The sequence below is a fragment of the Corapipo altera genome, unplaced genomic scaffold (assembly GCF_003945725.1).
Source record: "Corapipo altera isolate COAL_440 unplaced genomic scaffold, ASM394572v1 60128, whole genome shotgun sequence".
Classification (NCBI taxonomy): Eukaryota; Metazoa; Chordata; class Aves; order Passeriformes; family Pipridae; genus Corapipo; species Corapipo altera.
In genome coordinates this window covers 733-12012 of record NW_020885572.1, presented here as the reverse complement: position 1 = coordinate 12012, position 11280 = coordinate 733, and the positions used below count along the sequence as shown (strand labels likewise).

The window sequence follows — 11280 nt, the reverse complement described above, 5'->3', positions numbered from 1 at the left end:
GACCAAAAAATAACATCCCAACTTCGTCCCAATACAATTGCACATCCCACATCCCAGTGCCCCAGGAAGAGCCCTGAGGAATGAGGCAGGGACAGCATCTGCCTTCCCAGGGGCTGGGGGTCAGAGTTTGGCCTGTTAGATTAAGGAAACAAATCAAGGTTTGTTCAGCATCACAGCCACCTTTCCCTTGCTTGTCCACCCTTGTAATCACTGTCTGCAGTTTTCTGCTCTAACTGGAACCTGAGGACACGTTCTCAGTTGTGTCCCTCAGTGAGACTCATTAGCACTACAAGAAACTTTAGTGTTTCAATCTCACTTTGACTTCTTGAAAAGTTGTTTGAACTTCCTCTCAGGGACTGAGTCTCATGTAAACAACATCAAACCCCCCGAGGGTCACTAAATGCCTGGGGCTGTTGCTGTGCTGCTGAGCTGGGCCTGGCTCCTGGCACACAGGGAGCTCCTGGCAAGCAAGAAGAGCTTCAAAGAGACAGCTCTGCTGGTGAACAGCTCCTCTGCACAGCCCAGCAGGGCTGAGGGCACTGCCAGGCCAGCTCAGGGACACCAGCAGGGCACACACACAGCTTCAAGGGGCTCAGCACTGGCAGGAGGGCTGAGAGCTCCCTGCAGGAGGAATCTTGGCAGGGCTGCACACGGTGAGTCTGTGGCTGCAGGGCAGTTCAGGGGCAGCTCCTGGAAGCATCTCCTAAAGCTGGCCCAGCCCCAGCTGATGGGATGGGTGAGCAGGGGCTGTTTTGGGGCACTTTGGAAGAGCTGTGAAGCCGAGGGTGCAGCCAGGGGTGCCCAGGGCTGTGGGGCAGAGCAGGGTCCTGCAGCCCAGGGCGCTGTGCTGGGCAGGGACTCTGCTGCCTGCCAGGGGCAGCTCTCAGCCGGCCCGGGGAGCTGCTCCCAGGGCTGGGGCAGAAGGGCTTTGGGCAAGGAGCAATCCTGGCAGGGGAGGGAGGATCTTTTCTATGTCTTGCTGCTGCAGGGTCAGACCTGCTCACAGCTCCAGATCACCATAAAATATTGAATGGAGAATTTTTTGCAAGTCTAAGAAAAGACAGGGGCTACAGGAAAGGAATTAGTCCTGAGGTGTGTTTCCTGCTTAGGCATTGTAGCAGAGACATTGTTCTCTCAGGTCAGGAGGCTGCAATGAAATTAAAACTCTTTTACTCTCAGAGATGAATATTTCAGGCAGTCTCAGAAATGAGCACAGGATCCTGGGCAGTGCTGAGCCTTCCCTTGGGGGTGGGCACTCTCCTGTCCCAGCCCTTGGCTTCTCTGTGGGAGGGCTCCTGTCCTGCTCTGTCCAGCACAGCTGCACCTCTGGGCTGGCTTAGGGGACACTTCCCAGAGCTGCCCTTTCAAGCAGCACTGCCCTGCTCTCAGCACAGATCTTGGTGGGGTTTTTAAAGATGAATCTGTGTGGGAAGTCCTCTTCAAGGCAGCCCAAGGGAAAGTGCAGGGCAGATGGGAAACAAACTGAGAGGCACTGCAGCTCTCCTGGCTCTGCAATAAGCAATGGAGAGCTCAGCCTTTCTGCCTGTCCTGTCTCAACACTCTTCAGATTTGTCAGCAGAAAAATTTGACCCTAAAAAACCAGGTGTTATGATTGTAACCAAAAACCCAGTCAAAATTATTTTAAGGATACTCTGTGCCTCTCTCCTGCAGCCCAAATTGCTGCAAGACAACAGTAAAGGAACTGAAATTTCCATCAAAGCTGGGTTCCATGTGACATCCCCTGTGATCATGAGAGCTGTCCCAAAGCAGCTCCGTGTCTGCACTGCAGCAGAGCAAAGCTGAGTCCTTGGCAGCACATGGGCAGAGCTCCTGCTCCTCACAGCACCCTCAGAGAGCACAAATCAGAGAAAAGAAATGCCTTGACTTGGAGAGGATTTCCCTGAAAACTGCACTGGCTTTGCTGAGAGGGGGTTGTCTTAATTGTTCCCTGTGCTTTCCTTTTCTGAACAGACACTGTGCTAAGGAACTGGAAATGTCCAACAGCAGCTCCCTCACCCAGTTCCTCCTCCTGGCATTCTCAGACAGGCGGGAGCTGCAGCTCCTGCACTTCTGGCTCTTCCTGGCCATCTCCCTGGCTGCCCTCCTGGCCAATGGCCTCATCCTCAGCGCCGTAGCCTGTGACCACCACCTGCACACCCCCATGGGCTTCTTCCTGCTCAACCTCTCCCTCACAGACCTGGGCTGCATCTGCACCACTGTCCCCAAAGCCATGCACAATTCCCTCTGGGACACCACAACCATCTCCTATGCAGGATGTGTTGCACAGGTCTTTATGCTTGTTTTCTTTCTTGGAGCAGAGTTTTATCTCCTTACCATCATGTGCTACGACCGCTACGTTGCCATCTGCAAACCCCTGCACTACGGGACCCTCCTGGGCAGCAGAGCTTGTGCCCACATGGCAGCAGCTGCCTGGGCCACTGCCTTTCTCACTGCTCTGCTGCACACAGTCAATACATTTTCCCTGCCCCTGTGCCAGGGCAATGCCCTGGGCCAGTTCTTCTGTGAAATCCCACACATCCTCAAGCTCTCCTGCTCACACTCAGGCTACCGCAGGGAAATTGGGCTCATTGAGGTTACTGCCAGTTTATCATTTAGTTGTTTCAATTTCATTGTTTTCTCCTATGTGCAGATCTTCAGGGCTGTGCTGAGGATCCCCTCTGAGCAGGGACGGCACAAAGCCTTTTCCACGTGCCTCCCTCACCTGGCTGTGGTCTCCCTGTTTGTCAGCACTGCCACATTTGCGCACTTGAAGCCCCCCTCCATCTCCTCCCCATCCCTAGATCTGATTATGTCAGTTCTGTACTCAGTGGTGCCTCCAGCACTGAACCCCCTCATCTACAGCCTGAGGAACCAGGAGCTCAAGGATGCCATGAGGAAACTGATAACTGGGTGTTTTTCAGAAGCAATAAACTCTCCTTCTTCTGCATGTTATGTTCCTCATTAAAGGTCAATCCTTTTATGTACTTCATTAGAGGTCCACCATATCTTCTCTATTTTTCGCTCCTTGTAGGAGTGTTATTTTTGTGAGAATTTGTTCACACCAAAAAATCTTTATACACATATAAATACGCATATAAAAATATATATATAAACATTGTTTTCAATTCAGTGTTTGCCTTTCTAGCCTGGCCCACAGGCTGTACAAATTGGCAATTGTACTCACTGTCTGCTTCAACCAAATAAAGAACTCTGCATTGACTTGTTTGCCTCACATCTTTCCTCTCTGACTTCTCTGCAGCTGCAGGATCGGTGCCTCTGTGCAGAGCTGGGTCAGAAAAGAGTCCCAGCAGAGCAGCACTGCCAGGGAGCAGCAGCCCTTCTCCTGCATGGCCTCCTCTCCCTTCCCTTCCACACTGTCCTGCAGAGCCCTGGGTTGTTCGAGGCCTCAGTGCTCTGGCAGTCGGTGCCAGTCCTGCTGCAGGACTGTCCAGGGACTGCAGGCAGGGACAGCCACGGGCACTGCTGGCACAGAGCTGACCTCTGCAGCAGCACTGCCATCCTGCAGGGGCATCTCCTCAGGCCAGGGCCTCAAAGCTTCCATCTGCTTTCCACTTGGCTCTCCAGGAGGTGCCCAACACAACGCCCTGCAGAGGAAAACAGCAGTGACCAGCACAAGGCTGGGAGTGCTCAGGGTGGGGGCACCCAGCAGTGCCCTGGCACAGCCAGTGCCGCTCCCAGCACTGGTCTCTCACCCCAGGCCATTGGGCTTGTTCTTCCCTCCAAGGAGGGACAGCAAATGACCAGCTCAGGAGTCCATGTTTGCACTGCATGGACAAGACACGCCCATGTGTCACAGTTTGGGGCTGGGGGGTGGAAGGCTTAGACAAAGTTGATGGCAGAAGCCGTCTCGTTGAGCAACGAGGGGCACAAAGGACCCCCTTGCTTTCCAAATTCCTTCTCAGAGAGGAGCCTGGGGGTGGTTGGATCCAGTCTCAGGCTCAGAGTTTGGTTTAGATTGAAGGAATTATAGAGGTGTGATTCAATCACTTTGTCCTGAAGGTTTTAGGCAAATCAGAAATATTTCTATAAAATGAATTATTTATTACGACAAATGAATAGACAATTGATCAGACAATGAACAGATGAAAGACCTTAAAGAGAATTATTTACTACACAGTACAAAAGCCAAAACCTCCTAGCAGTACAGTGTAAGATAGGACAGTGCAGTCTATCAAAGTCATTCTATTAAAGCAATTGGATCAAAGCCAGTAAAAAGAAACAATCCTGAAGCAGAGATTGAGGTAACTCACCCCACAACAACAGGGGGTAGTTATCTCTCTTTCACTTAACTCCTGGGGAGTGGTCATGAAGAGCTGTCCCTGCTTCATGGCAGAAGCTCCACACACTTCAAGGAAGTCTGGGGAAGAATCTGTCACAGGAAAGTTGGACGGGGCATTTATAGTTATAAAGAGTTTGACTGCCAGACATATTTGCAGGCCACGGGGCAGCTTATCTGTCAAAACCTGCTTCAAAACTAGGATGTGTGTTTGAATTTCATGAACCATTTTGGGTTTAGAATAATTCAACATTAAAAACAGCACCTTGACACCAGCAGTAACTCATGATAGAGAGCTTGCATTGTTTGCATTCTCTGACCATTGTTTAGGTATTGTCAGAGCAGAGCATCCTGCCAGAAATGGTCCCTTGATTCCATGAGGTACCAAAAACTCTCAGGGTTCCTTTAGTTCCATGAGGCACCGCAGTGTCACAATGGTCCCCTGATTCCAGATGTTCCAAAATATTCCAGGGTTCCCTTGGCTCCAAGAGGCTCCCCAGTGTCCCACCGGCCCCTGGATTCCAGCAGGCCCTGCAGTGTCCCAATGGCCACTTGGTTCCATGAGCCACAGCGGCTGCCGCCGGCCTCTGTGCCCGGAGCCGCCGCTCCCACGGCGCTGCCGCACTCACCGCCGGGGTTGCCGCTCGCGCAGCCGCCGCTCTGCCCCGGCTGCACCGGGACCTGGCACCGCCTCGGGCCTGCGCTGCCGCCTCAGCGGCCACAGGGACACAGCCATGGGGGGACCTTTGCTCTGCCACTGCTGGGGCCTGGCTTTGTTCTGATTGGGGCTGGGCTTTAGAAAAATTGCTGTTCATTTTCATGCTCCACTGGAACAGCTCCTGAATTCCAAAGGTTTCCTAATCCAGGGGAGGGGTTTCTATGGCATCGGAGGTGCCGCCCCTCGGGACACATTGTCAATAAACCATCCAGCTGACTGGGATGGGTGTAAGAGCAGTTGGGGAACACAGGATAATCAGTCATCCCTGAAAACCTTGGAAAATTCCCTACCTTACCCGTAACCCAAATGGAACAGTTTGGATACAATTCCCAAATATTTGGGAAACTCCAGTCATTCCTGACACCAGGATGGAAATTCAGCAGATAACTAAAGCCAGTCCCCTTGGGAGCCCACAACCAGTGGGGCTGAGGGAGGCCCTGGCAGCTCCCCAGCACCTCCCTCTCAGTGGGACACCTCTGGCAGCCTCTCCCAGCTCGGGAACCCTCCAGTTTGCAACACTCCAAAGACCCTCGCTGATGCCCAGGACAATTCTGATCCCCCTCCACAAACACTCCTCCAGCTGGGACCCTTGTCTGGTGGCAAACACACAGGGATTTGGGGGAGTGTTTCCCTGACAACAAGGAGAATTTGGGAGAGGGACCTTTCCACACCCAGCTATTGCTGTGTCCACACATCTGTGCCTGGGTGTGGGTGTGAATTGACTGTGGTGGGAATGTTGTAGTTTTGAATCTATAATTCAGTCACTGTTAAAATTCTAGCAAATGCTATTGAATCACCTGATAACTGTTCAATTGGTTAATGATTAAATGCTACTAATTTCTTTTACCTCCTTGTCTTTGGATCCAAATCCTTTGCACCCTGACCCCCTTGCATCCCAAGGCTCTGTGTTAATCATTCCTATTCATCAAAAAATATATATTTTTCACGACTTCCACTTTAAAATCTTCCTCCTTAGCTAAACTGAAAAACAACTCAAGTTACCCGTAGAAGTCTTGAAGAATTGAAGACAATTAAAGGAAGGGAAATAATTTGTTTTTCAGTGTTTTAATTGATCCCACAGTGTGTTTGGAGCTGCATCAGCTGTCAGTCCAAGATGGGCCATGTCAGAACTGGTGAGGTTGGGGGGTGAGGAGCAAGACTGATCATCCAGGGTCAGTGTGGATCTCCTGAGGAGACATTCAGCATCAAGATCACCTGGAGAACACCTCTATCACCTTTCCTCTAAACTAAAAAATATCCATCCTTTAATTTAAACAAAAAAAATACAAATTTTGAAGACTTGTTTTGAAATTGCCTTGAAGACAATTAAAGGAAGACAAAGAAATCCTGAGGGATTTCTGGAATTTAATGAGCCCCACGGTGTGTTTGCAGCCCAGCCCATGATCCTGAGGTACTGAGAGAAGATTGAAGCAGCTGCTGAAGAAGTCAGAAGCCAGTCTCAAAGTGCCTTGAAGCATTGCTGGGCCCCACTGAGGGCAGGCACTGACAAAGCCTCCCCAGGGACTCCTTGGAGCAGCTCCTTGGAGGCCAGGAGTGCAGGCAGACAAAGGCTCTGGGCAGGCCCCTGCAATGCTGAGCAAAGCCTGCCTTGGTTTTGTGGAGCACAAAGGCCAAGGCCTGAGCCCTAGGCCCTGGCCCAGCAGATCCTGTCCCTCTTGGCTGGCTCAGGGCTGTTTGGGGGGCACTGGGATGGGAGGGGGAGGAACAACAAAGGCCCAAAACTGGACAACTTCTACCAGGCTCCTGAGGGAGGGGTGAGGCAGAAACCAAGGGCAGAACCTGCCAGGCAAGTTGCTTGTGGTGGCCTGAGTGGCAGAGGCAGCTGCCAGAGGCAAGGGGACAAAGGCCTGGGTGCCTTTGGGCCTTGCAGCCCTGCCAGAGCCCTTGGCCATCTCTCCTGCAGGCTGTCCTGCCCTGGCCCTGCTGCTGCTCTGACCTTGCAGGCTGCACACACCCCTCCTGCTTTCCCACCCCCCTCCCAGCAGCATTTCTAGACCCTCCTTGATGTCTCTGCACCAGCTCTGGCTTTTCCCTGGAACACAAAGCCATGGGCTGATCCTGACTCCCTCTGGGTGACCTCTTGCAGCACAAGGGTCCCCATTGAGTGATATTTCTTTTTCTTCACCTTCAGTCTAAACTTCAGTGCTACTCTTTGTGGAGATTTCATTCTATTTCTAATACAGAAGAAAAAAGCTTCATCCTGTCAGATCTGCTCTAGACCCTCTCCAGTTCTTCCTCATTCCTCCAGAATGGGGAACCTCCCAGACAGACAGACCAGTCCCGATGTGGTGACCCCAGGGCTGAGTCCAGGGGGGTGACAACTCCCTTATCTGGGTGCCCACACTCCCCCCAAGGCAACCCCATGTGCAGTTGGCCTTAAATCAAGGGACCATTCTGATTCTTTGTAAAGTCTCGGAATCAAGCGGCACCGTGACACTACAGGGCCTCATGGAACCAAAGGAATGCAGGGACACTGTGGAATCTCATGGAACCAAGGGCCCATTGTGACATGCGGGATCACTTTAGAACCAAAGGAACCCTGAGACATCTCAGACCCTCCTGGAATGAAGGGGCCACTGTGCCTCCCAAGAACTCCATGGAATCAAGCAGAGCCGCTGCCTCCCCCCCGCCGCAGCACGGACCGGAGTCGCCGGCTCTGCCCCGCTTGGACACCTCTGGAGTCAGTGTGTTCTTGGGCAGCACAACTGATCTCAGACAAGAGAGTTTCCCAGAGTTTGCTTTGCTCCTTTTTTCCTGTGGTTTTGTTTTTTGTTCTTTGTTCATTCAGGGGGAAAAGGGAGAAGGGAGGCACATGTTGATCCCTGTTTCATCTCCCAACAAAAGGGAGTTGGGGCAGGGGGGAGAGAGGAGGCAATTTCTCTCTCTTCTGTTGCTTTGAATGGTTCTGTTTTTATTGCTGGTTTTGCTGTTATATTTCATGTCAGTAAACTCTTATTGTTTTCACTTATACCTCCTTGTATTTTGTCTCCCTGTATTGGTAGAGAATAAAAGGGGAGTGAGTTCATTTTATTGGAGTTCCCGCCCCAATATGTGTCTTTAAACCAGGACAGGTTGCTCAAGGGCTCCCTGAAATTTGGCATCATCCACAAAGGACTTGAAAATGCATTTTGTCCCATTGTACAGAGAGATAATAAAGATGTTCTCTAGTGGTATTCAAGGACTGATCACTGAGGGACTTTATTAGGAAGTTGCTGCCAAGAGGACTTTGTACCATGGATTGTATTGGACACTCTTCATTCAGTCAACTTTCCACCCACCACATCTTCCACTTTTTCAGTCCTACTCTCACCAATCTGACCATAAGGAGACAACAGGAGACCATGTCAAGGGCCTTGATAAAGTCTGGGCACAAAACATCCCCTTCTTTTCCTTCTCAAAGAGATTCTGCAATCCCTGCCTTGTCCTTCCCATGCCTGGCAATGGCTGCAGCAGGACTTGCCCTATCCCCTTCCCTGCTGAGCCTGAGCAGTCTGGAACTCTGCCAACCCTCCTTGCTGCCCTGTTTGCAGACTGCTTCCATGGCTGCTTTTGCCAAGGCCCCAGGAAGCTCTGGGATGGCTCTGGCCTTTCCAAGGGTTTGGGAGAGGTCTCCCAGTGACACTGCCCAGCCTTCTCAATAGCCCTGACACCAAAACTTTTACTATATCCCACACTTCCAGAGGAGTGCCCAGGACACAACACAGGTTGTCCTGGTGGTTCTGGAGAATGAGAAGGGGTTTCTTCCTTGAGGCCAACCCCTCCAATTGGATTTGAGTGCAGCTGAAAGGTTCCCTCAGCATTTTCCTTGGTGCCTCCCTACCCTCAAGGTTTCTGGCCCTCAGGCTGGAGCTGAGGGGATTGGGCAGGTGCCTGAGGAGGGGGTAGAACAAGGGCTGTGTCCAACTGTGCCAGGAGGGCTGTGCTGGGCGAGGATGAGGAGGTTGCAGAAAACAGTAGCACTGGGGAGGTGAGAGGAGCACTTGGAGAGACCTTGTGCCTGCCAACGCTGGGCAGGAGCTGCCCCAGGATGGCAGCTCTGAAGCACTCCCAGGATGTCCCTCTGAACAGGAGGAGAAGACTGGATCTGAAAATGAAACCTGGAAAGCAGAGAGCAGGAGTGTCATGGTGACACTGCAGGAGAGTTCTAGCCCTGGAGCAAGGTCACAGGAGAAGTGACCCAGTACATGCCCTGCCCTCAGAAGATGCCATAGCATCCTGGAGATGCTGGAAGGGAGCCCAGCTCTGCTTCACAAGTTCCCAGGGCCTGTCCCTGCCTGTGCTCCAAAGGCTTCCAGCCCCCAGGACTGTGCTCAGAGAGCACTCAGGCCTTAACAGCGAGAAAGGAGCTCAGGAGGACAGTGTGGAAGTGGCAAGAGAGCAGCTCTGGACAGACCAAGCACTGCTGCTCCTTGGCAGTGCTGCTGGGCTGGGATTATTGTCCCCTTCCTGTTTGCAAATACACCCTGTCCTGCAGTGTGCTGTCCTTTAGGAACAGCTAAGAAGAAGGGTTGTGGACAAAGAAGGCACTGCAGGGTCCTTTATTTTGTTTAAATAGTCAGAGAGCACAATTCACCATTTATACCTGTCTGGGTCAAATTGAATGGGTAGACACTAAGTTAGAAGGCAGATGCATAATAATGTTTTATTGCACAGAAAATTATTGCAAGAAGAACCCAATGACCTTCACGAAAAACCTGAGTAGGAGGGTTGGGCCATTGGTTGGTCCCATTCTGAATGTTACACACCAGAAAACAGGCACTTTATTGCTCCTGAAAAGCATCCAGTCATCATTTTCCTCATGGCATCCTTGAGCTCCTGGTTCCTCAGGCTGTAGATGAAGGGGTTCAGTGCTGGAGACACCACCATGTACAGAACTGATAGTGCCAGATCCAGGGATGGGGAGGAGATGGAGGAGGGCTTGACGTTTGAAAATATGCCAGTGCTGACAAACAGGGAGACCATGGCCAGGTGAGGGAGGCACGTGGAAAAGGCTTTGTGCCGTCCCTGCTGAGAGGGGATCCTCAGCACAGCCCTGAAGATCTGCACATAAGAGAAAACAATGAAAACAAAACAGCCAAGTCCTAAAGAGATAGTAAACGAGAGAAGCCCAATTTCCCTGTGGTAGCCTGAGTGTGAGCAGGAGAGCTTGAGGATGTGTGGGATTTCACAGAAGAACTGGCCCAGGGCATTGCCCTGGCACAGGGGCAGGGAAAATGTATTGGCTGTGTGCAGCAGAGCAGTGAGAAAGCCAGTGGCCCAGGCAGCTGCTGCCATGTGGGCACAAGCTCTGCTGCCCAGGAGGGTCCCGTAGTGCAGGGGTTTGCAGATGGCAACGTAGCGGTCGTAGCACATGATGGTGAGGAGGGAAAACTCTACTCTAAGAAAGGTTATGTAGACAAAAACCTGTGTAGCACATCCTGTGTAGGTGATGGTTCTGGTGTCTGTCCTAGGTAGAACAGCTGGGACTGACTCATCACTGGATGGGTGTAGCCCAAAGCTGTGTATTCTATAGCCTTCCATGGCATTTCCCAGAAACTGTTATCAGTAGAGGCCTGCGAAATAGGAAGATGTTCCTGTCCTCATACCCTTTTGTGGGATTCCCTGCTCTGAGGGAAGGATTGAGCATCCTCATACCCTTTTATGGAATTCCCCGCTCTGAGGGAAGGACTGAGCATTCCTGCCTGAACTAGAGAATATATAAACTTGGAGTTTCGGAACCTTTTCACCACTTTTGGGATCCAGAGGAGGACTGCAACCACCACTTTTCAACCAGACTGCAACCACCACTCTTGACCAGACTGCAACAGCACTCTCACCAACAGGTTTTTCCCTCTCCTTTTACTTTGGACTCAGGGGGGCCCAAAGAACACCACTCTGTTCATGCCCCAGGGTGCTGGGTTATATATTTGGGTTTTGTGGGTTAAAACCAATTGTTTGTCTGTATAATTGCACTTATGGTGTTATTTTATTAAATTGTTATTCTGACTTATAATCTCTCTTTTGAGTTGAGTTCATTTGCCCTGCTGGTTTACCTTTAAACCAGCACAAGCAGACACCACAATGTCTCTTTCCCTCCATCCCTGAAGCTCTACCACATGAGGCCCTGCTTTACTTCAGCTTCTGCTGCTTCTTCATTGGTTTCCCTCAAGTGCTGAATGTAGAGTTTAGAAGCCCATGCCCGTGTTTTGAAGGTGCCTGTGTGGAGGAGAGGTTGAGCAGCTGCAGCCCAAGGCTGGTGTCCCAG

The 11280-nt window shown here is 51.4% G+C and overlaps 1 protein-coding gene and 1 pseudogene across 1 annotated transcript; one reads left to right on the top strand and one right to left on the bottom strand.

The window, feature by feature from the left end:
* Positions 1-1993: 1993 nt before the first annotated feature.
* LOC113940627 lies at positions 1994-3048 on the top strand (annotated as a pseudogene).
* Positions 3049-9827: 6779 nt separating this feature from the next.
* Positions 9828-10388, bottom strand: LOC113940628 (olfactory receptor 14J1-like; the record flags this gene model as incomplete). The annotated part of the gene is made up of 1 exon (XM_027631783.1): positions 9828-10388. A coding segment is annotated over exon 1 (561 nt), but the record flags the coding sequence as incomplete, so codon positions are not given.
* Positions 10389-11280: the final 892 nt, after the last annotated feature.